This window comes from Aspergillus caelatus (assembly GCF_009193585.1).
Source record: "Aspergillus caelatus strain CBS 763.97 unplaced genomic scaffold BDV27scaffold_16, whole genome shotgun sequence".
Classification (NCBI taxonomy): Eukaryota; Fungi; Ascomycota; class Eurotiomycetes; order Eurotiales; family Aspergillaceae; genus Aspergillus; species Aspergillus caelatus.
Window position 1 is genome coordinate 156,894 of NW_022475279.1, and position 25,820 is coordinate 182,713.

General features: G+C 46.7%; 8 protein-coding genes across 8 annotated transcripts; 4 read left to right on the forward strand and 4 right to left on the reverse strand.

Moving 5' to 3' along the window:
- Positions 1 to 77: 77 nt before the first annotated feature.
- Positions 78 to 389, forward strand: BDV27DRAFT_153475 (uncharacterized protein; the record flags this gene model as incomplete). The annotated part of the gene is made up of 1 exon (XM_032071792.1): positions 78 to 389. The coding sequence occupies one exon, from the start codon at positions 78 to 80 to the stop codon at positions 387 to 389; it is 312 nt and encodes a 103-aa protein (XP_031932102.1).
- Positions 390 to 3,350: 2,961 nt separating this feature from the next.
- BDV27DRAFT_141549 (uncharacterized protein) lies at positions 3,351 to 4,081 on the forward strand (the record flags this gene model as incomplete). The annotated part of the gene is made up of 2 exons (XM_032069837.1): positions 3,351 to 3,918; positions 3,981 to 4,081. The coding sequence occupies 2 exons, from the start codon at positions 3,351 to 3,353 to the stop codon at positions 4,079 to 4,081; spliced, it is 669 nt and encodes a 222-aa protein (XP_031932103.1).
- A 969-nt stretch (positions 4,082 to 5,050) lies between these two features.
- On the reverse strand, positions 5,051 to 7,341 carry BDV27DRAFT_121525 (threonine synthase THR4). The gene is made up of 8 exons (XM_032065387.1): positions 7,220 to 7,341; positions 7,080 to 7,166; positions 6,764 to 6,980; positions 6,643 to 6,714; positions 6,545 to 6,585; positions 6,326 to 6,490; positions 5,831 to 6,272; positions 5,051 to 5,780 (listed from the first exon to the last, which is right to left on the reverse strand). The coding sequence occupies exons 1-8, from the start codon at positions 7,280 to 7,282 to the stop codon at positions 5,263 to 5,265; spliced, it is 1,605 nt and encodes a 534-aa protein (XP_031932104.1). The 5' UTR covers positions 7,283 to 7,341; the 3' UTR covers positions 5,051 to 5,262.
- A 3,523-nt stretch (positions 7,342 to 10,864) lies between these two features.
- On the forward strand, positions 10,865 to 13,370 carry BDV27DRAFT_141551 (beta-glucosidase; the record flags this gene model as incomplete). Its single annotated transcript, XM_032069838.1, has 2 exons — positions 10,865 to 11,033; positions 11,092 to 13,370. The coding sequence occupies 2 exons, from the start codon at positions 10,865 to 10,867 to the stop codon at positions 13,368 to 13,370; spliced, it is 2,448 nt and encodes an 815-aa protein (XP_031932105.1).
- Positions 13,371 to 13,626: 256 nt separating this feature from the next.
- BDV27DRAFT_166603 (Zn(II)2Cys6 transcription factor) lies at positions 13,627 to 16,385 on the reverse strand (the record flags this gene model as incomplete). Its single annotated transcript, XM_032074234.1, has 6 exons — positions 16,273 to 16,385; positions 15,020 to 16,220; positions 14,837 to 14,969; positions 14,581 to 14,790; positions 14,365 to 14,520; positions 13,627 to 14,305 (listed from the first exon to the last, which is right to left on the reverse strand). The coding sequence occupies exons 1-6, from the start codon at positions 16,354 to 16,356 to the stop codon at positions 13,627 to 13,629; spliced, it is 2,463 nt and encodes an 820-aa protein (XP_031932106.1). The 5' UTR covers positions 16,357 to 16,385.
- A 1,949-nt stretch (positions 16,386 to 18,334) lies between these two features.
- Positions 18,335 to 19,843, forward strand: BDV27DRAFT_153480 (M6 family metalloprotease domain-containing protein; the record flags this gene model as incomplete). The annotated part of the gene is made up of 3 exons (XM_032071793.1): positions 18,335 to 18,609; positions 18,687 to 19,522; positions 19,575 to 19,843. 3 exons carry the CDS (start codon positions 18,335 to 18,337, stop codon positions 19,841 to 19,843), a joined length of 1,380 nt encoding a protein of 459 aa, XP_031932107.1.
- Positions 19,844 to 21,326: 1,483 nt separating this feature from the next.
- BDV27DRAFT_141554 (Transketolase, thiamine diphosphate binding domain-containing protein) lies at positions 21,327 to 23,619 on the reverse strand (the record flags this gene model as incomplete). The annotated part of the gene is made up of 5 exons (XM_032069839.1): positions 21,327 to 21,955; positions 22,009 to 22,081; positions 22,147 to 22,976; positions 23,027 to 23,344; positions 23,400 to 23,619. 5 exons carry the CDS (start codon positions 23,617 to 23,619, stop codon positions 21,327 to 21,329), a joined length of 2,070 nt encoding a protein of 689 aa, XP_031932108.1.
- A 624-nt stretch (positions 23,620 to 24,243) lies between these two features.
- On the reverse strand, positions 24,244 to 25,504 carry BDV27DRAFT_166605 (NAD(P)-dependent alcohol dehydrogenase; the record flags this gene model as incomplete). Its single annotated transcript, XM_032074235.1, has 3 exons — positions 24,244 to 24,546; positions 24,603 to 25,011; positions 25,062 to 25,504. 3 exons carry the CDS (start codon positions 25,502 to 25,504, stop codon positions 24,244 to 24,246), a joined length of 1,155 nt encoding a protein of 384 aa, XP_031932109.1.
- Positions 25,505 to 25,820: the final 316 nt, after the last annotated feature.

The following is a 25,820-nucleotide window of genomic DNA, read 5'->3' on the forward strand; positions in this document are numbered from 1 at the left end:
TTGAGGGCGATCTGGGAGTCAATCCGAGATACGAATTCGGGTACGGGCTATCCTACCCAACGTTTTCCATTTGGGGAATGTTATTAAAGTTAAACAAGAAGGGCGCTGCTTCTCTACCAGACAAGAAGAAGGCTATCGAACCAGGTAGACATCCGGACCTCCACGAAGTTCTCGCTACCGTGCAGTTCAAGGTAACCAACATAGGGAAGCTCGCGGGTGCAACAGTTCCTCAACTCTACGTAGGCTTCCCGCAAGACACAACCCCAGATAGAACCCCGGTTAAGATGCTTCGAGGCTTCGAGAAGGTCCATATCAAGGCTGGTCATAGACAAATTGTCAAGTTCGAAATTACTCGCAAAGATATAAGCTTTAAGAATGTTGTGAAGTAGGAGTAGGAGATTCCTAGTGGTTTTTTCGAGGCTATGATTAGCTTTAGCAGCCGCAAGATCTCGGTCAGGAAAGCGTTTGAAGTGTGCTTTGAGTTTGGTTGATATATCACAACTTTGTTTCGATCTCGTCCCTGTTTTGGTGCATTCATGGCAGCAGGTCTAAGTTGTAGTAATGTGCTTTTTTTTTTTTTTTTTTCGCCTTCTCATATCGTTGACTCGTTTGTACCTGCTTCTCTGTTTCGCTGGTTGTGAAAGATATCTGCAGCTTTTGCCATGAAGAATTTCATCGTTTCTAAAGGAGTGTCTATTCACATACAGATATTCCTTCTTAGTGGTAAACTTACTACTCGAAATGTTACGATGCTTCGATGTTGGCGGTATATAGAATTGGATAAGCCATGAGTCCATCGGGCACAGTCAACTTCGCATCACGGAAATAAAAGGACATATCGGATGGCTTTGGATAATATTACCACTATCAACCCTAGTATACGCATATTTCCAGCAAACTGCGTCACAAGGTATGACCAAAAGAGCCGGTGCAAGTTACATATGAAGCATAGAAACCCTAACGTCAAGCATCCTCATGCATATATACATCAACATCCTCGACATCGTTATCAACATCATCACTATCGTAGTACTCCTCATGTTCATCATTTTCCTGTAGTTTGAGGTGTAGAATAGACGGCGACCGGCACCTTCTATCTCTTCCACTCCTGAAGTTCTGGCCAAGAAGAATGGATGATCACACCAGATCTGAGTACGGAAATCACAAAACAATTCTGCTTTTGATAGGGCTTTCGAAACGGCTGAAGACCGTTCAGCAATTTTGACATTTGAGTCTAGAAAGATAAGGACTTACGCAGTTTCGTAACAAATCTGTTCCATAGACAGCCGTGAATTCAATGCCAACAAGTCCCCAACTTGCGGGAGTCCTCTCCAGATCCTTTCGGCGGTTTCGAGCTGATTTCTGCCACTTTCATACACTTCTCGGGTTGTATCATCATCGCCAGCTCCCGCAGCATTCGTAAAGATTGTCACATTCAGCAGATATTCAGCCTGCAGAACGTGAGTTTCAATAAAACCCACATGTTAAGGCCTAAGTATTTCACGCCTCTCAACTCACAAAGTGTCTCCGGGTTATCTGGACTAATAATACCTATCCTGCGGATCTCCTGGGGACAAAAGGGAAGCAAAGGAAGAAGTTTTCGCAGAATTCTGGACGCTTGTCATAAGAGGCCCCCAGCTTCCAATACCTCGTACCACATAAAACACCCTGACAAGTCTCGTACCACTAGAAAAAAGAATAGGCAGCTGGTCCAAATCCCATCCACCCTCAATCCCCTTTCGACAGCAAACAAAACAATGCTCATATAGATCTCAAAGATATACATCTGACCCCTAGGTAGCAATTACCCCAAAGCGACAGTCGCATTATATCGCTTACATCGACATCACCGGGAAAATCGTCGGTGTGGTCTTTGTAAGCCCTATTGCAGAAACCCCCGTGCTTGCTATCTTGACACTAGAAAATACCATACTCTAGTAGTTTCATCGAGACCTATCTCGAGCATTCCTCGGTAGTACATATCGGCCAAGGTCTTCATCACTCGAAGAAGCTGTATCTTATCCTCTGCCCATTCATCGCACATTGCGCCAATACACTCTTCTAGGAAATTCGATAGCTGTCTATAGTAGCCTTACTCATGAAGCATATCCGCATACTCCACAGCTACAGGGAAAAAACCAGTGTGTTTTATCGGAGCATAGTTGAAAAGTTTTCAGACTTTGGCGTAGTTGCCTGTCCGGCTGAGCTTGGAGAAGTACTGTATCTCATTTTCAAGATCTTCTTCCAGCTCCAACACAAAGGAAAATTCTTTTCCTCTTTTCATAGAGCTCATATCTGGAAGGTGGCTGGAGTAACATAGTACCTTGACATTCCATCCCTAGTCAGAATGGAAGGAAGTTAATAAAATAGAGTCCATCGGGTCAGCACCAGTTGATAGTAATTTATTTAACAGGAATCCCTGAGTGCATATTCTGGATGCCTTGTGGATTTTAGTGCAGGGTTTGTACATCAGCTGAGGGGACTCAGCCTTACAGCTCGGCGGAATTCATTCGCGCCACCAACTTGCAGCCTCCTCAAGATACCAAATGCCCCGGACCTCAGAAAGACTTTCTAGTCTTTACACACAGACAACTTAAGTATTTATTTAATGATTGAGCTATCGTCGATTATCGAATTATTGTGTTCAACAACCACCATATGGAGTCGCTTCTCCAGATACCTCTCTCAGCAGACATCCGCTTATCAAGAGCAGAGCTCTAGAGATCTCTATAAGACCCACAATCAGAGTTTGGATTTAGGAAGTTAGGAAATATAAAAATAGACTATTCATTTATACCGAGTTCGAAATGGGGGACCCTGGGCGTATAACCCCAGTCAACCAGCCTGGGTACTATATCTTCAACTACAGTTCAGCCAGCCTGCAGATTGCACACTCAAAAGCACAAAACAGAGCTATCTTTTCAGCAAAATAGAAAAAGATAAGTTACATACAACAGGAGGGATTCGCTGGTGGTCACCCACCCAACTACTAACCTCCCGGCGTGTGGCTTAAGTACGGCTGAGCGGACGGGAAGCCCTGTTCTCCACACCCTGTGGTCGTATGTGCCAGTTTTCTACTTGCAGAGGTACTTATAGGTATTTCAAAAGACTAAACTCAGTAGTATGTACCATAGTTATATTCTGTGGATCTTCCAGCAATAAGCCTTGTACTGGATTACAAACCTAAGATATAAACTTTATTACATCATTGAGGGGGTCCTTGTTCTTGCTGGCTTTAATTTATGTGCATCCTCTGTACATACCCTCGTGGATAGAAAATGCTCCATTATTCGAATTACATGGTATTCATCTCTAGCTGAATATATATATCACTTATCCACCATTCTACGATGACCACCAGATTAGGGCTTGTTCTTCTGGGTTTCCTATTCACACCTATCTGGAGCCTGCAAGCTCCAACGTGTCTTTCTCCAACTAGTTACGGTGGCCCTTCTAATAAAGCCGCCTGCTGCCCAGGAACTGGTCGACAAGAGGAGTCTGTCGATGGAGTTATCTACGAATATGTCTGCAATCACTACGCCATAGCCACTAACGTGGTTTATTACGAGGTCTTGAATGCCTATCAATGTGCCAAGAAGTGTTCCGAGGAGGCGGGATTATGTCATGCCGCATCGTGGAAGCCAAAGGCTAGCAGTCACCAAGGGGGGATTTGCTTTCTAGCTATGGGAGGTTTTGTAGAAAAGCCTGATCGAAATGGAGAGTGGTTGCTCCTGATCCGGACAGATCGAACAGCCCCAGTTGCTGGTGACCAGTCTACTCCCCACCCACTCCCCGATTGCCAGGATGAGGTGGACGAAGCCTGGGCAGAGTGTCAAACAGTTGCTGATGAGGACTGCGAGATGATGACAACATCCATGCAGCAGCAGCTGGATGAGAAAGATGCAGATCTTGTGAATTGTAAGCACCACCAAAAAGCTTTCGTTCTATACTGTTGCAACCGCTTACCTTTTCTTCTGCAGGCGGTCGAGGGATGAACCCCTCCATCTACATAAGCAGGAGTCGCAAACCCTATAGGGCCTGGTGCAGGAGAGGTAAGTTCCATACTATTGGGTTTCCCTGAAAGTGGCTGAAGACCGTTTCAACCTTAAATAGCACTTGCCCAGGTAGTCAATACTGGTGGGATTAATTTCGGCAGGACGAAAGGGCTCAATGAATGCCTAAGTTTATGTGATAGGCATAGCAGATGCAAAGCACTCACCTATTGGATACACAAAGGACGGTGTGACGGCCTCTCAACTAACCATGTACCAACCCTTGAACGAACTATGGCCATCACTCTAACCCGTGTGTAAGGATCTTATGAGTTGTAAAACAACTCATTGGGCTTGGTCAATAGGTGGCATGTGATGGCCCTAGCGAGAATTGAATAGAATCCAACACTCCAAGTTGCAAATCTCGAGGCTAGTTTATTATTTGCTTTCCTTTCCGACACTTGATAGAAATATCGGGAGTACTGTCACCCCATGGTTTATAACAAATGGCATTTACGTTTCAGGTTTTTTTTTTTTTTTTTTTCCTGACTGTCGTCTGGTGGTTATGGTTATTCTACTGTTCATTGAATACACATGTATCCGGCGAGCGCCTAGGTAACTGTTCTTTCTGTGAAGCATAGAAGACGGGTTCCTTATATATTGCCGCTTCATAGAGGTCAGATCATGTCTCAGTACGAGGTACAATAACTCTCAGAATAAACACCCAGAAGGAAAGGTAAATCTAATCTCCCAAAGATCTTTGTTCTTCCAGCCCCATCCGCATGCATTATCAATTAGGGTTCAATTGCTCATGTGCATGACAATGACTCGACCAGTGTCATACATCTCAACAGATCAACTACTAAGTAAACAAGCCATCTTTCACCGACTTGAACATTGTCCAGCCCCCTACTTGATTGAAAGACCAAACCCCTCGTCATCTGAAGATGGACTTACCACAATTTGAGGTTAGAATTCTATCGTGGCCATTTCATCTTGCAACTGACTGCATTGTAACAGCTGTTATTAAGCTTATATATCAGGGGACATACTTTCATAGTGTTTAAAGTTGGCATGATATTTTATGGTCTCTATTTTAGTTCTAGGATGTGAGAGCTTCACTAGGATGGTGCTCCAATGCTCGCAGAACAATACCATACAGTGCATTGCCCAACGAAACCAGGTATTTTTTGGAAGATAAGAGGAAAGAAAATGTCTATTAATGTCAGGCACTGGGGCCTATACAATTCGTCTCTCATAAAGCTTTGATTCAAGCGCTGCTTTCGGTCTTGATGTCTTCTTCCGCTTGGCGTTTCACGATCTCCCGGACCTTCTCCCACGAATTCTCAACTGTTGTGACCCTAGTTTCCTTTTGTGCGAAAGCCTTGAACTCGTCAGGAAGCACCTGTTCATCGAAGTTGAAGCCGGCCTCGCCCTTCAGCGCCGATTCGACGACCTCGGAGAATTTGGCGGGGTGAGCAGTGGAGAGCGAGATGTGATGGACGTTAGAGCTAGTCTTAGCAAGCGATCTCTTCGCAACAGTAACTCCAACGGCCGAATGGGGATCGAGAACGTATTTGGTCTCCTGGTAGCAAGACTTGATAGTCTCGACCGTCTCAGGGTTGCTCACACGGTCGCTCTCAAAGGTCGACCGTCCGTTTTCTAACAAGTCCTTATCTACAGGCCCGAAGCCGCCTGTTGCCTTCAATGATTGGTACCAGGCCAAAACCTCTTCACCTGCCTTCTTCTTGCTGGACACGTCGTCCATGCCGGCTGCCGCTGCTTGTTCTATGATCAGTCAGCATGCGAACCAAAAACGAATATAACGTGGGGTATACCTTTGGCGAGGAACCACATGAGTCTCTCGAAGTTGCTGGAGACCAGAATGTCCATTGCAGGGCTTGGTGTCTCCTTGCAAGCCTCGGCTTTCACGGTGCCATCGGCCTGCTGTTCCCGAACGGGGTTCTTCTCGTAACGGCCAGTCGTCCAGAAGCGGTGCAGGATATCATTCTCATTTGTTGCCACAACCAGCTTCTCGGCGGGGAGACCCATCTTTGTTGCGAAGTAACCCGCAAGGATGTTGCCGAAGTTTCCAGTGGGAGTCACAAATCTGACCTTGTCACCCACCTTGAACGTCGGGGACTTTCTAGCAAGCGAGAAGTAAGCGTAGAAGTAGAATACGATCTGGGCGAGGATTCTCGAGAAGTTGATCGAGTTGACGGCACCGAGCTTCAAAGCCTCGTTGCTATCGGGGTCGTTAAACATAGCCTTGACAATATCCTGTTGCCCTGTCAGTCTTGTTGTTCCGCGAATCCAACATGCTCAAAACCTACCTGGCAATCGTCGAATGTTCCCGTCACGGCAAGGTTGTGGACATTCCTGTCTGTGCAGGTGGTCATCTGCGCCTCTTGGATAGGGCTGACGCGGCCCTTGGGATGTAAGATGACTACCGACACGTCCTTCTTGCCCCTAAGACCGTAAATTGCGGCAGATCCAGTCTATATCCACGGTTAACGCCGTTGCCAGACGAAGGGCACACCAATAAAACTTACATCACCGCTTGTCGCGCCGACGACTGTCAAATGATGCCTGTCTGCTGGTTGGTCAGCTCCACTATATCGCCACAGGCCAGGGGCTTTCAAGCGCGCACCTTTTCCAAACTTTCCTTGGTTCTTCCGCACGAGGAGGTATTCGAAAAGGTTTCCCAGAAACTGCAAGGCACCTAATATTGTCTCAGCACAATGACACCAGGATAACCTCAGGGAACATACAGTCTTTAAAGGAGTAGCTTGGGCCATGGAATAGTTCGAGAAGATACAAGTTGTCATCCTGCAGATGCGTCAAGGGGACAACATCGTCTGCACGGAATGTCGAGTAGCTCCGTTCAATGATGCCTTTCAGGTCCTCCGGCGGGATCTCGGAGGGAGAGATATACAAGCTAACGATCTTGAAGGCTAGTTCGGCGTAGGAGAGATCCTTCCAACTTTGCTGCGATCTATTATTAGCCTCGGATCCCGGTGAACCGCTTCGAAGGCTCGAAATGAAGATTCCGGAATGAAGTATTCATGTGGCATTGAGTAAACATACCCAGTCGTTCGCGATTGGGATTTCGTGAGGCAAGAAAAGACCGCCATCCGCAGCGAGTCCCTTCAAGACAACGGTCTCGAACGAGAGCTTAGGGAAAATCAGTAAACCGTCAACGTATGACTCATGTTTAGAAGACGCACGCCATAGTCACCACCCCTGGTGGAGAGGAATTTTTGGGATTCTGTCGGAGCTGTACTTGTCATATTGATTGCTTTGATATCGCAATTCTTGCGCTTAGAATTCCTCCCTGCTAATAGATTTCTGTGCTGGAAAGTTTGTGACTGCGATGGCGATGGCGATATCGGCCAGTCGGACGAGGGGTTGATCCGGAACATTGATTGTCCGGTCGCGCCGTTGCCCCATTACTGTAAAGAGAAGGCGGTCAGATGTTACTGGCCCACGTGGAGCGGGCAATTCCTTCACCAGCTTCACCGCCCTCAGCATGACTCACTATCTTATCAATACTGCCCCTCCTTTGTCTTCCTACAGTGGTATGTCGAAATTTGACACTGTCTACTTGACCGCCCTCCATACCGCTTTAATTAACCCTACCAGATTCACTGCTTGAACCTTACACATGTCTATCTACGCATTAGTTTATAGCTCCTAGATAGGAGCTAGATGCTAGTTACTGATGCAGATTAGCTGGCATATTAACTACAAAGGCGTAGGTATGCATTTTGGAAGTTTATACCTGACAAAATATTTCAACAAGGAAGGCGGTTATACCAGGCAATAAACGGAGAACACCATGGCCCAAGGCATGCAAGTCATAGCACTCATGGATGCGCAACATACACTACCAGTGTCCTAAAAAGGTACCATGATATATCAAGGCTTGTTGAAGGAGACATCTCTCCCACTCTTCCACTTTTTGTGATCAATCTACCATTGCAACTCGAGTTGCTGTACACTATACCTGATTACTACATCAATGATATATTTTGATACGCTGGGCACTCACAGACTACTATTGATATTGTCAGAAAGAATAATGCGAAAAAGAAAATTACTAAAGCTCAACAATTGCTACCAAGTATATATTCAGTCTCTGTTGCACTATGAAAATGTAATTAACGACGGTCGATATTTGTAAAACGTTGTCTGCGTCCATACGTGGACTATTAGAGTCCCCTCAAGCTCAGCCGACCTTGGCTACTTTGCTGCAAAAGGAAAACGGACGGAACTGGATGTCTGGACAAGACGCCAACTTTAACAACACTACCAGAAAGAACCCAGTATGTGCTTGCATCTCTTAGAATACCATACATAGTCCTGTGGCCTCGGGCAATTAAGATCGCTGAAAACACAAAGCTTGGTCTGGGTTTATTTTTATTTTTATTAATTTACAAGCCTACGACAGCTCAGCGCGCAATTTCCATTATCTAACTTCGAATTGATGAGCATTTTACTTGTTCCACCAGGGCATGTGTGGGAAGTGCTAGGTGGTCGATTGTAGTGCTCCTGGGTTGCGAATACTGGTGTTCGAAATTATGTCAAAGAGAAGAGAGTGCTTATATTGGCCAGCCAAAGAGTTCCGAAAAAAAAAAGACGGGTCATTTTCTGTCGCAGGGCGAGTGAGCTAGTGAGTTGGTCGAAACTCGGGGTACCGACGGGTACGGGTTGTCGTTTGAGCTACCAGATTTAGTCGTGATTTATAAGCTGGGTGAGAGAATATAAGGATAAGATGCCGAGACGGATTTATATGGCCCGAGTCCCTTAAGTAGCCCGAACTGGAAATTTCGTGGATGGACGTTCCAGGAAATTGATCTGTTAAGGAGGAGGCTTTTCCTTACAGGACCGTGGTTGATGTACGCATTTCCCATGACCTGCGGGACCCCTCAAAGGGATTTATTTGATAATACACACCCTCCGCTGTCTTAGCTTTACTCTCAAGGTACTTCACCTATCATGTAGAATATGTTGATACCTTTACTGCTGTCTTAGAGATGCTTGAGCGGAATTCCGAACTCAGCTTTCGGCAGGCCTTCTCAAATCGATTTCTTCATACACCCCCCGCCTGGGGACGGACCTGATTTACGTTGTGAACATGGAAAAGCAACCTCTTTTTGAAAAGTCCTAAAGGGTGCAAGGGCCGCTATTATGTAGCATGTATGGTTGATATCATTCGTGACAATACTAGCGCGGAGTCTTCACAGTCCAAGCCTACTCCCATACAATAAATCTGGAGAGATTACTCTATACAAGGAGTTTAAAAGAACAGGAGAAAAGGTTATAATTTAGATGATTAATAATATAATGTTAGTAGTATAGGTAGAGTCGAAGAAGACCAGAAGCTTCTAAGTCATCCACAACAGCCACGCCATGTCACCACTGGTATGGGATTATCGTGACTGGTGGCCTGTTGGTGCCTGTAGTTATGACCGGGGCGTCTCGGACATCATGTCGTCTGTCAGGCAGACTTGGCTCTTGCCCAGAACACATTAAAAGAGTTTGTATTATACCATTTCTGACACTAGCCCGGTTGTAATTCATTAGACCTTTGTTCGGGGATTTTCCGACGTTATACGAAATTAGGTGGAGGTTAGGACTAGCGCCACAGTTACGTCGAGCATGTTCGCTTTTCAGCTTTCCCGTGTGGGATCCACTTCATAATAAGCAACTTACATATATCCCCGGACAAATATCGGTGGTATTACCGTATGATTGTTTGTGTGTTAGGGATATTGGGTGAATTCATTGCCGGATATCTATGCCGCGGGAGTAATGCTGGTAAGTTATGCATTGAAATCTCGGCATCCCGCCGATCTGATTGAGGGAGCCAAGACATTCCTCCCAAAGCCACCCCACGCTTGAAGTAAACTATCTGGGGTACATCCAATGAGGACACTTCCCCCCTCCGGCTAAACTTCGGGATCCTGCTCTTTGTTCTGTGTTCGGACCAGTTTCCTTTGAGTCTTCGGATTTTGCTCACCGGCGTCAGTGCTTGTTTTCGGCATAATCTACGACAACTTACGCACGGATAGAAGACGATTTACCAGACGAATGCGGTCATTAGGTCGGCTTCATGACGTCAGGCTACCACATAGAAATTGCTTTTTCTTCGTCTCGGCCTTTCTGGGGTCAACGTTCCGTAGGTACATGGGAAGTTCAAGGAGAGATCGTCGAATCTTGTCCTCTCCAATTGGTCCTCAATAGTCCGAATGCGGAACGTCCCGACATTTTTTACTCCAAGGAATACAAGATAATTGCTGCACTAATAGTTTAGCACGGATCTCTCATGGGGTTGCGAGTCATGAGAATAGTAGTTTATATCCGTCTTTCCTGAGCCAACCTCGGACTAAAGAGGGAAACCGACACCAGGGTTGATTAATATCCGCTGTGACGAATGCCGTAGGGAGCTGGAGCAATAACTGATGATGTTAGAATTGATTACGAAAGGACATAGGAGTCGCAGGGTATATCCGAGGGCTCTCGCATATTTCCCGTGCTCGCTGCGATGCCGGCCGAAAAAGCGAGTAAAAAACTCTGCAAAAATCACCCCGCGAACGGAGTATGGGGAACGGAGTTGTGGGGAACCCTGCCGACCACGCGATTCGAAGCGAGCCCCGTGGGGTGGTGGGTCCTAGTGAACCAGCCATCAATTCCCTCAACAATACCTACCCCATACTCTGGACCCTACGGAAGCTACTCACCGTCGGCTGGTAAGATTTTTTTTCGTAGCCGTAGGGAGGGCTATAAGTAGTAGCTGCTGCTCGACAATGTTTGTGAGATGACTTCTGTAGAGCTGCTTTTCAGGTCCGACTACAACCCAGGTGCGAACCATGGCTAGCATTGCTCATCTTGTTGTCTCGGGCTTGTTCGCTGCTACTGCGGTCAACGGCCAGAACTATGGCGGATCTGGTCGAAGTGATGACGCTTTCAGTTATGTCCAACCCCGTAACACGACTATCCTTGGCCAGTACGGACATTCGCCCGCTGTCCTTCCGTCGCGTATGTCCCCCAATCCACAACTTAACCTATGATCCGGTGTGACTGACTTGGTTAATAGCCAATGCGACCGGATCAGGTGGCTGGGAAGAAGCCCTTGCCAAAGCCCAGCAGTTTGTTGCCCAGTTGACACTCGAAGAGAAGGCCGACATGGTCACGGGTCAGCCCGGGCCTTGCGTGGGAAATATCGTGGCAATCCCTCGACTGGGCTTTAAGGGTCTTTGCTTACAGGATGGTCCCTTGGCCATTCGCGTCGCTGACTATGCTAGCGTCTTCTCGGCTGGTGTCACGGCGGCATCGACTTGGGACAAAGACATTTTGTATGAACGAGGCGCCGCTATGGGAGAGGAGTTCAAGGGCAAAGGTGCCCATGTCGCTCTCGGCCCTGTAGCTGGCCCTCTCGGACGCTCAGGATACGGAGGCAGAAACTGGGAGGGCTTTGCAGCAGACCCTTATCTCACTGGTGTCGCCATGGAACTTACCATCCAGGGTTACCAGGATGTCGGTGTTCAAGCCTGTGCGAAGCACTTTATCGGCAATGAACAGGAGACCCAACGTAACCCGAACTATAACCCTAACGGCACTTTAACAGATGTTATCCAGGAAGCCGTTTCCTCCAATATCGACGACCGAACTATTCACGAGCTATACCTCTGGCCATTCGCCAACGCCGCCCGTGCCAAGGTGGCTAGCGTTATGTGCGCATACCAGCGCCTCAACGGCTCCTATGCCTGCCAGAACTCGAAGGTCCTTAATGGCCTCCTTAAGGAGGAGCTCGGCTTCCAAGGCTATGTCCAGTCTGACTGGGGGGGTACTCACTCTGGCGTCGCCTCTATTGAGGGTGGTCTTGACATGAACATGCCGGGAGGTCTCGGGCCGTACGGCCAAACCCCCGAAGCGGGCTCATTCTATGGAAAGAACATTACCCTGGCTGTTAACAATGGAACCGTTGATGTTTCTCGCGTGGATGATATGATTGTCCGTATCATGACACCTTATTACTGGCTCGGCCAGGACCAAGACTACCCCGAGATTGACCCTTCGTCTGCCGACCTCAACACATTCTCACCCCGGTCTACATGGCTTCGCGAGTTTAACCTGACTGGAGAGCGCAGTCGTGATGTCCGTGGTGACCATGGCAAGCTGATCCGTAGACACGGGGCTGAAGCTACGATCTTACTCAAGAACGAGAACAAGGCCCTGCCCTTGAAGGCTCCCAAGTCAATTGCTGTCTTTGGCAATGATGCTGGCGAGACCACCATGGGCGCCGTCAACCAGGCCACATTTGAATATGGTACCCTTGCTGCCGGTGGCGGTTCAGGAACTGGCCGTTTCACGTACCTAGTCTCGCCGCTGGAGGCTCTCAAGTCCCGCGGCCAGCAGGACAATACTCTGGTTCAGTGGTGGTTGAACAACACCAACATCGCCGAGTCAGACGTAACTAGCCTTTGGGTACCCACTCCACCTGACGCCTGCCTCGTCTTCCTCAAGACCTGGGCCGAAGAGGGCTCGGACCGCGAGCGACTCGTGGTGGATTGGGATGGAAACGACGTTGTCGACTCTGTCGCTTCGAAATGTAATAACACTATCGTCGTTACCCACTCGTCTGGCATCAACGAGCTTCCTTTTGCTAACCACCCGAACGTCACTGCCATTCTCGCCGCTCACTACCCCGGACAGGAGTCTGGTAACTCCATTGTTGATGTTCTCTACGGCGATGTCAACCCCTCTGGAAAGTTGCCATACACAATTGCTAAGAACGGTAGCGATTACAATGCGCCTCCCACGACAGCCGTAGAGACTACTGGCGCGGAGGACTGGCAGGCATGGTTCGACGAGAAGCTCGAGATCGATTACCGTTACTTCGATGCCCACAACATCTCCGTGCTTTACGAATTCGGATTCGGTCTGTCTTACACGACCTTCGGTCTTTCCGATATCAAAGCTGAGGCTCTGGCCGACTCTATCTCCTCGGTCCCCGAACAACTGCCTATTCAGCCCGGTGGAAACCCTGCCCTGTGGGAGAGCGTATACAACGTGTCCGTTGTTGTCACAAACTCTGGTGATGTAAAGGGAGCGACGGTCCCTCAGCTGTACGTTACCTTCCCCGACAGTGCCCCTGCTGGAACTCCTCCCAAGCAGCTCCGAGGATTTGACAAGGTGTCCCTGGCACCTGGTGAGTCGCGCACTGTCGGCTTTGAGCTCATGCGCAGAGATCTGAGCTACTGGGACGTCGTGTCGCAGGACTGGTTGATCCCTGAGGGTGAGTTCACCATCCGGGTGGGTTTCAGCAGCAGAGACCTGAGCCAGGAGACGAAGATTACTCCTGTAACCGCTTGAGGGGGGGATATAAATCATAATGGTGCTATGTGATGATGAAATCTTGAAATGAGTTTATGTACCTCATTAGTAATATAACCCATGCTGTTATATAGAGGCTAAAATAACAACCTATCTAATGGTTCACGCAATATATACAAGATGCTCATGGTACTCCCTTTGTCATGTTATTTCACCCTTCGGTGAGTACGAGTTAGCGGATGGACAAGTCCAAACTATCGCAACTAGAGCGCCAAATGTAGAACTCCGGGGCAAGTCAGACAAATGAACCTGGAATCCCTTCACTAAGTAAAATATTACATAGACTAAAGTCTATATAATCACCCATCGGAGACAACGGATCTGCGACAGAAAAGCCCGCCGCCCCGGAATCACCCGACGGCGAGGCAAAGTTGGGCCCGGTCGCATGTTCGGAAAATGTATGATTTCCTCCAAAATCGTGGAATTCACCAGTACCATTGATATCTCTTGCCGTTTTCTTGGTGCTGCCTGGGTGTTGGCGGTGTCCTGGCTTCTGCTTTGTGTGTGTATTCATTCGGTTCCGTCGACGGGTCTCCCACTGGCGCTGCAGGGTGCCGAGAAATGTGCTCGTGCGTCTCGCATTCTCTAGACAGCTTCCCATCTCTTCTAATGCACGGAAACATGTATTTAGGTGTCTGACTAGGTCCTGGTTTCGTGGGCTTCGTTTTGAAGGCACTGTGATGAAGATTAAGATGAGCGCAGCGGAAAAGATGAACGAAACTATCTGGACATTGGCCCGGCGGAAGGTATATAGGTTTTCATGTACTGTTAAGAGTTTAACAATAGAAATGGCGGATTCCACACACATCTTGCGAGCATGGCGTGGTCCTGGGCCTTGTGGGGGTTGTGGCTGGATGTAATATTTTGACATGTATGGTCGATGACAGTGAATCATGAACTGGTAGTATTGCATACTTCGGTAGCTATTAGGCTTCTCCGTAGGCAATTAGTCTGGGTAGGTGTGCCAACTTACTGGAGAGATAGTATATGTGGAATTGGCGGTTGGCTGATGGGGCGTCCCTCAACGTGAAGCTCAGGCGGAAGGTTCTTCTTCCACAACCTTAGATTCTGCACCGTACTGGCAGTGAGAACCTGAAGAGAATGATTGGAGACTTCTGAAACTCCGTACCTAGATGGCGCGGGAATTAGCCAAATGATGATGGATGGAATAAACGTGCGGCTCACTCACAAAACGTCCGTCAAGGGCAGCATTATATCATAGAGAGACACCCATCGAGAACATATCAGATCGAAAGGAACCATGGCATAAGGTGACATGCTCATTGTCGGGTACACTTTCCATTTTATTGCAGGAAGTGGGCTAGATGAACCTGGCTTGGGGGCAGAGACACCACTCATAGGGCTCTGCGGGGAACGCCCTAGATAGAATCCCCAAAATCTGATGAGTTAGCGATAAGCTGTAACTCCAAGGACATACATCCTACTGTTCACTAAGATAAACTCCCCAGAATATCATCCGGCGCAGATCAGCCTCCTCTGGTGATATTATCCCCTTTTCCACATAGGGCGTCATGTCCAGGTGGAGACCGAGGTCAAAAGCAAGCCTCATCGCCATCCCTAGTCTGTGTTAATCTAAGGCGAACACTTGGCTTACTCCGTATGCTTACCACTGTATAGCCAACAACGAGTATCCCTGGTACAAGATGCCTCGTAGCTGCTCAAAACTACGAGTGCTTGGATGGTTGCAACGGTGGGATTTTCCATTTCAAGCTCAAGCAGTAACTTTGCCCTATCGCCAAAGAATTCGGACAGCGAGCGGGGGAAGGTTACTAGGTCCGGATGATACTTTGATTCATGTGCGGCACCTAATGCAGACATGGCATTAGATAAAGCACGAGAATAGTATTGTGTGGATATTCGTTCGTCTAGAGAACGTGACTGAGCTTTCCAGAAGACGTCCATATCGACCACATGTAACCACGGGTCCTGCCACGCAAAATAGAGCTCAATCAGATGCCTCTCGAGTTCTTCATTCACGTGCATGTTAAGATCCGCGTTTTCAAGGACCTCTTGCGCGTCTCTCTGGAAAGAGCTTGAGCTGGGCGTTATAACGCCCACTAAGGCGTCTAATAAAGTCAGATTGGATGTTGAACCGAAATACCGAAGCTGGCCATGATGTGTAAGCTGTAGCCGTCCCAGACGACATGACATCTGGTTAGTTACTTCCTCGTCACTGTCAGAGTCATTGTCATTTAGCTCAGGTGGAGCAGCCATCGGTTCATATGGAGGTGCTTTCAATGAAGTGTCCTGTTCCAATGAAGTCGGATACATGGGATCTTGAGCTTGAGAGTGCGGTATATTATCTTCTACGATGACTTGACGAGGTGCATTGCCTTCCACTAAGTGCACCCCAACCCTGGCATTTTCGTCAACTTGGCGGGGAGCTTCCTCCCCATCACGCACAAAATCCATGGAAACGCCATGATCCCTCCTCGCTGGACCATTAGCTCCTGCGTCTTCCGACTGTGGAAGTCCCAATAGAGACACATTATTGTCATTAGTAAATGCGATATCACTATGAATCTGTTGATCAGATATAATCCCGACATGCCCGTCGCTCTCCCAGAAATCTTCACAGCTAATTTCAAGAGCGTCAAGAATATTCTTGACAGCAGCATGGCCATCGTCATTCATCTTTGGTTTCTGGAGACCATGGTCCCGGATATAGCGCGACAGCTGGTCAACTCTCTGTGCTAGGAAGCCAACAGCGATTCGCACAGGGACCTTGCGTTTGTCATCCGTTTGTCGATAGCTACAGTCTTTCCCTTTTATTCGACAGTTTTTACACGTTGGAGTGTTTCCATCACACTGTTTCTGGTCAGTTTAGAGCCATTCACAGGTTAGACAGTAGGCTTCCTACTTTCACTTTCCCGTCCCTGCAGGGGATGCATGCTGTAGTCACATGCTTGCGAACTGCTCGGGGTGTCCTATTTCGCGGTGTCATATCTTGAGTGTCTTAATAGCAATAGTATCTACTACCATTGTTAGAAACATAGAAACGGTGATCTAAGATGATGTTGACTTGGGCCCGGGATTCAAATTCCGGATGAGTAATCAATGCCTTTTAAATCCGGAGCCCGAGAGAGCGCCTCACGTATAGCGTATATACCAACGCTTCGAGAGATACAATTAAGCAGGAGGAAAGAGTCGTTCTAGAATCAGTGGAATGGATGTGTCCAGGGCCCAGAGACTCCAAGCAGATTAATACAATGACGAAGCGTGGGATTTGGGTTGTAATCATTCTCTATCCAAATATATGTCAATCCCACTCGACCAAAATGCCAATGACATCAAGGTCGCGCCTTGCACACTTTATTCCCCCAACAATATATATTAATAGATTTTACCGAAATTGCTGCTTGAAGAGCTGTTCGATGTTTGTAAGATTTGGATAAGTATATCGTCCCGCTCCTTCCTTAACAAGATAGAGTACATCGGGCCCACGAAACCTCTGTGGCATCTAGCTTCTATTCACCTCTTGGCGCCTAGTAGTATGATTTGAAATGGTCGGTCTGGAACCATCTATATTAATTTTACTCCTTAAGTTAGATCTCATTCCGGTTTGGTGGTCACTGCGCAACGGGCCTCTCGTATTGTTCTCGTAGGCTGGAACCATGAAAGAAGTGACAGATGTACCGAGGAGAGCAATGGTGAGATTTAGATTTCACGGCTACCAATCACCACTGTTTCTGTGACTCTCAGACATCGTGAATCTCTGAACAAAGGATGTCGCTTTTCTCCAGTGGGACCTTGCTGGGACTAGATCGAAATATGGACCCAAGAGCGCCAAGTCTCCACCCTTGGTATTCGATCTTGGCAGCATAGCATCTGTCAGATCCCGTACTATTTTGCAGGTTCCATCCACGGTGCGAAACTGGCGCATGACAAGAGTACTAGTAGTATTCCATTTGCTCCATTATGACACAAGCTTTGGATTCAGTTAGTGGCAACTAGAACGCATGCTCTACTTTCCAAAACGAGCGCCACTCTTGGCACATCCCGTGTCGGTGGGAGCTCCACGTACCTGCTTTTTCCTACGAGATTTTGTGAATTCATTAATGATATTCCGAATCCATACTATGAATATCTATAGCAAGTATAAAGTATACTGTTTGTGACGAGGGAACTGGTTTTGTATGAGTACTGGCTCCGGAGCAATAAACGGGTACTGGCTGGGAAGGTCAAGTTATGTGGATCTAATACTTTGCTAGATGAAGCTCAGATATAATGCCGGACTAAGAAACAGCCAATAAGATTGTAGTACTTGCTTTACTTTTGAGTTTATTTTATAGTTTACCTTAGCATTTTATGACAGGTAGTTAAGGATTGCTTAATATATCAAATATCGATCTCAGTTATAAAAATCTAAAATTCACAGATCCATGGAGCTGCATGTATGGAGGGTCTACCTGGTATTAAAATCTGTGGAACTGAATTAGTCTATGCCTACTTATCTTCGGCTTTTATTGCATTTTCATGCAGGTTCATGTATTTCAAAAAAAGGCGTGACTGATGAGTAAATGCCTATAGATCTCATCATATGATACAATTTCTTATCAACTGACTGTGCTGAATGAATAAAACTCTCTCTATTTGACTTACGGTCTATGGTGAGACCCGCATTGAAAGCCTTTTTCGGACTCTCACCCTCTGTTCCAATACCTCTCATTGATAAAGTCTGTCGCATGACTCTAAAGTCGAGTGAGCGGTCATCTGCTTTAGAGAGGCAGATCTAGATCGCTTATAACATCGGCAAATCTGAAGCCTAGCCTAGTCAGATGGAATGTGCGGCGCACCTTTCGACTTTTACTGACTCGAATATAAATAATTGCAAGTTACCTCAAATCTTTCGGCAAAATCCATTGAGTGTCTCATTAATTTAAACTTCTTTTATCTTAAATGTTTGAGAACTACGCCTAAGCATGGATGCTAAACATGAGGATGATGGCTCAAAACCATCACTTATGCCCCCACACCCGCAACTTCTTGCGGCACTTCAGGTTGCCCCAGGCTTGGTTGATGCGCCCCACATATCACAAATGAGCTTCGGACGCCCGTCTCTGAGCGCAAGAACAGGGACAGCGCGTGGCTTGAATGACGGCACAATATTTCCTGACTCCGACTTCGACCCCACTGTACCACCCAGGCTCATGAGGAGGGCTGCCCTAGAAAGAGCACCGCTCAGGGGAGTCGTGAGGTATATAGCAAATTCCTTTCGTAATTTCTATCTTTGCAATATCATTTAGAACATCAGCTCACTGTGGGAATTGACAGGGTCGCTGTTGTGCTGGTCGACTTTCCTGATCAGAGGATGTCCAGCAACGCGGCGCAGCGTTTTTGGAAGTTATTTTTCTCATACGGGAAGATTCCTACTGGAAGTGTCACAGAATACTTCTCTGAGGTTAGTAACAAGAATATATCCCTGGATGGTGAGGTAGTCGGTCCATTTGGTATGCCGCGAACGCTTCGCGAGTACGCCAATAGGAACAGTGGGAGATCGTCAATGCCTCCAAATGCTAGAACACTAGCCGACGATGCTCTCGATGCAGCAAAGAGTAAAATCAACTTTAAGCAATATGACAATGACGGGAACGGATATGTTGATGCGTTTATTGTCGTCCATGCCGGAAGAGGGGCGGAAGTGACGGGTAGCCGTAACGATATCTGGTCCCTGAAGTGGGTTTTGCCCAGCGTTGTCTCCGCCAATGGAGTCAATATATATGGGTTTCTCACCATTCCAGAAGATGCATATATTGGTGTTTGCGCCCACGAGCTTGGTCATCTCTTGTTTGGTTGGCCTGACCTCTACGATATTGACGAGAGCTCTCAGGGTATTGGAAATTGGTGTCTCATGGCCGGTGGCTCATGGGGAGGTTCGCCACCTGGTGTTCAGCCTTGCCATCCATCTGCCTGGTGTAAAGTGTTCCAGAATTGGGTTACGGTCCATACCCCTACTACGGGTCAGAGTATTACATTGCGGGACGTGGCAACCAGTCATGAGGTCTACCGATTATGGACAGGAGGAAGTACTACCAGCAAGGAATACTTTCTGCTGGAAAACCGCGCTTTTAGTGGCTTTGACCGCTCTCTACCAGGGTTCGGTCTGATAAGTGTGTATTTCATTCGGGCTACTGCATACCCAGTGCTAATACCCCGGCACAGTCTGGCATATAGATGATTCAAAACAGGACAACAGTGATGAAACACATTATTTGGTTGCCATGAAGCAGGCCGATGGCAGCAACCAACTTGCAACATCGACTGCAGGCGGAGGTGACCCTGGCGACCCTTACCCTGGGACGGCTGATAACCGATCCTTTACAAACACTTCCAATCCGAATAGTCAGTCATATTCAGGGAGAGCAACCCGAGTCTCAGTGACCAATATTTCCGATGCTGGAGCAACCATGACAATGGATATTAATGTTTAGTGTAGTTAGGTAGGGTTAGGAGTACGATGTGGAAGTTTGATGGGCTCTAGTAACCGTACTGACACCGCTACTTTTGATTGTGCGTGGTAGTATGTAATGTTAAAATGTTATTCAGACCTCACAATAGTCAAAATTGAGTACATGTACCGTGTAAGACATGGCCACATTGCACACACTAAGCATGTATCTTGTTTTTATAAAATATATTGCATCATCCACAACATATCAAGTCAAATTCATAACGATAGAAGCATATATGTTCCTTGGATTAAGTATATCTATTCTATATGTTTACTATTTATACTGTATATTCAAATATAATTATATTATTTAGTCTACTACGGAGTAGATAGAACCGCCGAATGGAGTATAAGAAGGGATCTCCCTAAACCCCGGAGCTTGCGAATCCATCGGAGACCTTGTTTAGCCCAATATGAACCCCACGATTTCCTAGAATCACATGTCTTTACAGTCTTATATAAGTTAGATTGTCTGGATTCTGTACTTTTGTATTATACTATAACAAACTTTCTTGGACTACTCCAATTTGGCCGCAAACGGCTGTCTCTTCCACCGACCAAAGAAAGCCAGAAAGACCGAGAAACCTTATCTAAGTCTGCAGTTATAATAATTTATCTAATCCTTTTCGCTAGCTGAATCTTCAATTCACTCAAAAGGTATATTATATATTCCTCAATCCCGGTTTCACAGTTTCACATAAATATAAGATTTGTTTCCATATTTTTAATACCAAAAACAAGGATATTTTGATAAATAGTAAATTACTTTAGTAGACTTGACTCTGATTGCATACTATTTTTATCAACATATTTTAATTGTTTTAGTTTTGGGGGACAGACTACAGTATCTCTGCTATTTCAGTTATACTTTTACTTGTAAGTGTTGAACAAGTTGCACCTTACTGACTCCAAGATTCTTATGTTATGGCCTCAATACCAAGAAAAGGCCTACCTAGTCAAATCGACAAGTTGTATTAGTAAGATTTTTAGAAATTTCTGACTATCTCCGAATATACTGATCAACTAGAATATAATATAATTTAATTATACTGAGTAGACTTGTCCAGTATAATTTTTCCTGAGCTGGTGCAATAAACACAGTTACTATTTTTTTATATTTATGTATGTATCAAACACTCCTCTCCCCTGGTGAACAAATAAGAATAGTATATTATCGGTGAGCTAACCTATTGCCAAATATTCCAAAAACAAATATGGTAGATTCGGAAAGTAATTATTCTCTTTCTTTAGCTGGCTGTATTGGATGATAATTTTTCACCGGGATCGATGACTGAGAAAAAAGCAGCCCTGAGCTGGCCTTTTTCTGGACACAGAAAGTCGCAAAGTTTCTACACAAGAACCGTTCGCAAGTATGCATGTATACATGAATTGATATAAATTATTGCCTATAGGTGTAGTTCTGTTATTGATAAAAACCTTTTCCTGTCTTTTAGCCATACACCTTAGATACATTGCCATCCCAATGTCCGTGCATTACGGCCACCTATAAGTTCCATGTACTGCTTCACTCTCGATACAATTCCATTTGCGTCTAAACCGAAGCGCTCATAATTGCTCTGATTTGAAGCAGAATAGCCATAAGTCTTCATCCCAATGCTGGCAGTGACGTATCGGGCCCATGTGGTTGCGACATACTCCTCGACACTCACGATAGGTTTACCATCCAAGGGAAAGACAGATTGCCGATACTCTGCTTTTTGGTGGTCAAACAAATCAAAACTGGGACAGCTCACGACCCGACTTCGGATTGAATCATCTCGCAGCTGCCTCGCGGCGGTGACAACGTGGTGTAAGTTGGACCCACAGCTGACTAGGGTTATGTCTGCTTCTTCATCCTCCTGGATCACATAGGCTCCTAGTAAGGTTCGGAATCTATCGGTATTAGGCACCTCTCCAACTGGATCGTGAGCGAGGGATATCATTGTTGGTGTCGTCTTCGACCCCATTGCGTGAATCCAGGCGCCCAGAACCTCTTCGGCGTCACAGGGGCGGATATATGTAAGATTAGGCATAGCCCTATAGAGTGAATCGAGTTCGACTGGCTGATGAGTGGGCCCGTTCTGGCCCTCAGCTAAACAGAGTTAGCTATGCCCATTCTATTGTTGCTAAGTGAACCACGCTTACCGAAGGAGTCATGTGTGGCGATATGAATCGCGGGAAGGTTACTGAGAGCTCCCATACGGACTCCTGGCGCAGCCTGTGTCGATATTTTATTAGCTTAACTGTGTTGAATACAATATTGCGAATGCAGGTATCTCGTACGTAAATGTAAAACATGAAGAAAGTTGCGGTAACGGGGATGAAGGTTCCTGGGTTGAAGGCTGCCAAGCCGTTAGAGATCGAAGCCATTGCATGTTCTCTAATGCCATATCTGATATATCGGCCATTGTAGCTAACGGTCGGATGGAACACATCAGAGTCGGCATAAAGTATTTTGTTTGAATTCACGAGGTCCGCTCCTCCTCCGATGAGTGGAAGGCATTCAGCCCACAATTTATGAAGAATTAAACCGTTGGATTCCCGTGTCGGCATACCACTGAAAAGCTTGCTATCCATACTGCGGAGAAGTTCATCGTATCCAGTAACCGTACCCTGACGTCGAGCAGCAAATTCCCGTGCTTTCTCTGGATGAACTTTGGAATAGTCATCCAAGAGCTCCAGCCATTTGTTCTCTAACCACTTTCCATGCTCTTTTCGCTCCCGGAAGAACTCTAGGCCCTTTTCTGGCACGACATGGGTAGTTGAAGGGTCCAGTCCAGCCAAGATCTTGGAACGGGCGACGCTATCTTGGTCAAATGCACCGTGATGTGCCTTAGCCGTCCCTGCTGTCTTGGTCTCAACACCGATAACGGTCCGAATGTTAACAAACACCGGCTTTCCACGGAGGGTCTTAGCATGCTGTAAAGTTGCGCATATGGCCTGGACATTGTGGGAGCCCTCCATAACATCCAAGACATGCCACCCAGAGGATCGCATTTTGCCGTTGATATCTTCAGCGTTAATCCATGAGAGCGGACCGTCACATGTCACTCCATTGTTGTCATATATCAAGACCAGGTTATCGAGTTGAAGATATCCCGCGAGCGAAACGGCTAGGGAAGCTTAGTATGATGTGATGTGCTTAGACCTGTCAACAACAAACCTTCAAGCGCAACGCCCTCCATCAGACATCCATCGCCAGTCATACAATAGATCCGAGAAGTCACAACATCATAACCAGGTTCATTATACATGGCACCCAAATTCTTCGATGCAATAGCAAGTCCGACCGCGTTTGCAATACCCTGTCCCAGGGGCCCTGTAGTGACCTCCACACCTGGGCATTCGATTTCAGGATGCCCATGGGCGAGGGTACGGATACCATTTAGCTTTGCGTCACCGTAATGCCTTAACTCCTCCATCTTCCAGGCATCAAAGCCTGTAAGGTGATTGAGAGCATAGAGGAACATCGCACAATGACCTGCTCACATTAGCAACATCGCCTTAATTAAAGCCTAGAGCAGTAGTGCTTTTACCGTTTGATAACACAAATCGGTCCCGATCAAACCAATCTGGGTTTGAGGGACTGTAACGCATGATGTATTTCCACAAGGCAACACCTATAGCGGCCATACCAATGGCTGATCCACCATGTCCACCCCCATTTTGGTTGCATATATCAAAAACTAGATTCCGGAGCGTCAGCAGGGCGAAATCGTCCTCTGCCATATTTCCTGCACATGAGTGGTCTCCCATGGTGGTCGGCAGGTATGCTTGTTTGAAGTATTATGGAAAGGCGTGCGGATACTGGGTTGCGACGAAGAAGATGCAGGGATAAATGGATACAGGAGCTTGCAAGTAGTTCGAGCGTATTGGATCTTTAGATTTAGATGCTCAAGAGCAAGGAGGACCTGATCCATGGTATACAAAGGGGTCTATTTCTCTCCGGAACTATTTTCCCGAGTATCGGGGGTGGCACCCCGTTTAATACGAATTGAATAGACCTAGGAAATACATGGCGAAGTTATGCCTGAATCGGAACTCTAGCCCCAAGCAGTTGAAGTATTCTCTTTGTCTTCGAAGAGGGGTAGACTGGTGACTTCCGTTCGTCGCAGCATCAAACTCTACAGGTGGGCCATGGCTGCAATGGTTAGAAGGCATGAATGGGACTTAACTGAGCTTCTGTATGAATAGGTGTTGCGCTGGACTATATGTACTAGGATGCAGATGTACCATAGCGCATGTATGAAATACATTTACAGTGTTATCTAGTCTAAGAATGCCTTGCAGAGAATGTGCGCCTATATCTTCAATGTAAACGCTAGCAAATCCTGGTATACCCCTCTTGGTTAACATTCAGGATCATATGATATTGTTAATCTAGAGATTGACTACGGCCTTAATGACTAACTTCGAACTTTCGTCTCGTGTCTTACTCGCCATGTCATATGCATTGGGGATTGACTCAAGACCACAAAACCGGTGCGTGATAATCTTCCTGACGTCTGGTCCAATTTCATGCCGTGCTACTGCCTCCATAATTTCAATCGCCCGTGGATAACAATTTGCATAGCGCCAAACGGAGACAACATCAATTTCTCTTCCGGTAATCTCTGAAATGGGCCAGGACGGAACAGGCGAGCCCATACCGACCAGAATGACCTTGCCCCCGCCGTCGACGGTCTGGGAAAGTTAGCCCTAAACCTTTTAGTGAATGTGGCAAAAGGTGAGTGGCTCACGTAGATGGATGCCTGTGCACAGGTCTCGACGCCGGTACATTCGAAGACAACGTCAGGGCGATCGACTAATGTTTCATCGGGCCACTTGGCCCTGCTAATCTCTGAAGCCATATCTTTGGCCTGACTGAACTTCTCTGTAGACAGGGAGCTCCTTGGAGTAACAATGAAACCAGCATCAGCGAAGCCCTCATCAAGAGCGAACTGTACCCGACCAGAATCGATGTCGGCAATAACAACTCTACATTGGTGCTCAATCTTTGTTACAGCGGCGCACATCAACCCCACAGCTCCAGCTCCGAGAACTAAGCACGACGATCTGTGCTGAAGAGTAGCCTTTCGAGTCGCATGGATACTAACGGCAAGAGGCTCAAGAAGAGCCCCATCATCGCATGAGAGTACACTAGGAAGCCTGGAGATGCTATTAATAACAGGAAACAGATGAGGACAACCAACACTCACTTATGACACCAACGCGCAGGATGATCAACGAACTCTTGAAGTGTTCCCTGAAAATGTGGAAAGGAAGCACCACTGCTTCGAAAACGTAACTTTGGACAAACGTTGTAGCGCCCGTTCTTGCACTTGTCACAATCTTCACAAGGTACTCCACTTTCTATGGCAACAACGTCACCTATCTGTAGATCTCCACCTTCAAGGATGGATTGACCAGCGGCAGCAATGACACCTGCTGCCTCATGGCCACCACACAGGGGCTCTTTGATCTTGATGGACCCATTTTGACTGTATTTGAAGTAATGGACGTCTGATCCGCAAAGAGTCGTGGATCGTATCTGAATGCGCACGTTATCTGAGGATAAAACACCTAATTCTCGAGCTTCAAGCCGAAGGTCCTTAGGGCCATGAAGATATTGTCCCCTGCTCTGAGAGATTGTAGACTCCATCGTCAAGAACGCAACACGTGAAAGACTGCAATTACCTATTGTATGAACTTGCTATAGTTATCGAAGGTATAAAAGCTGAGAAGAATAGACTCAGCGCCTTGAAACCGTGAAATGAATCCCGGAGCGGATGAGGATGTCACAGCAGGTATGGCATACGGAAAAGCAACACCGGAACTCAAATTCCTGCACACTTTCATACATATATGGGATTGTTTAAGAGGTCATAAAGAAAGTGCACATGTTAATTGTTGTAATTCCTCCTCAATCATAGTGCCTGGACTGGACGTTTCTCAGAGTGGTATTCCAAGTGTACCGA

What these genes read in the sequence shown, in the direction of transcription:
- BDV27DRAFT_121525 (XM_032065387.1), bottom strand. Translation starts at nt 7,282, where the DNA reads ATGACAAGTACAGCTCCGACAGAATCCCAAAAATTCCTCTCCACCAGG. An exon ending in CCAGGGGTGGTGACTATGGC is followed by an intron (nt 7,167 to 7,219) that starts GTGCGTCTTCTA and finishes ATTTTCCCTAAG; the next exon opens with CTCTCGTTCGAGACCGTTGT. An exon ending in TCCCAATCGCGAACGACTGG is followed by an intron (nt 6,981 to 7,079) that starts GTATGTTTACTC and finishes AATAGATCGCAG; the next exon opens with CAAAGTTGGAAGGATCTCTC.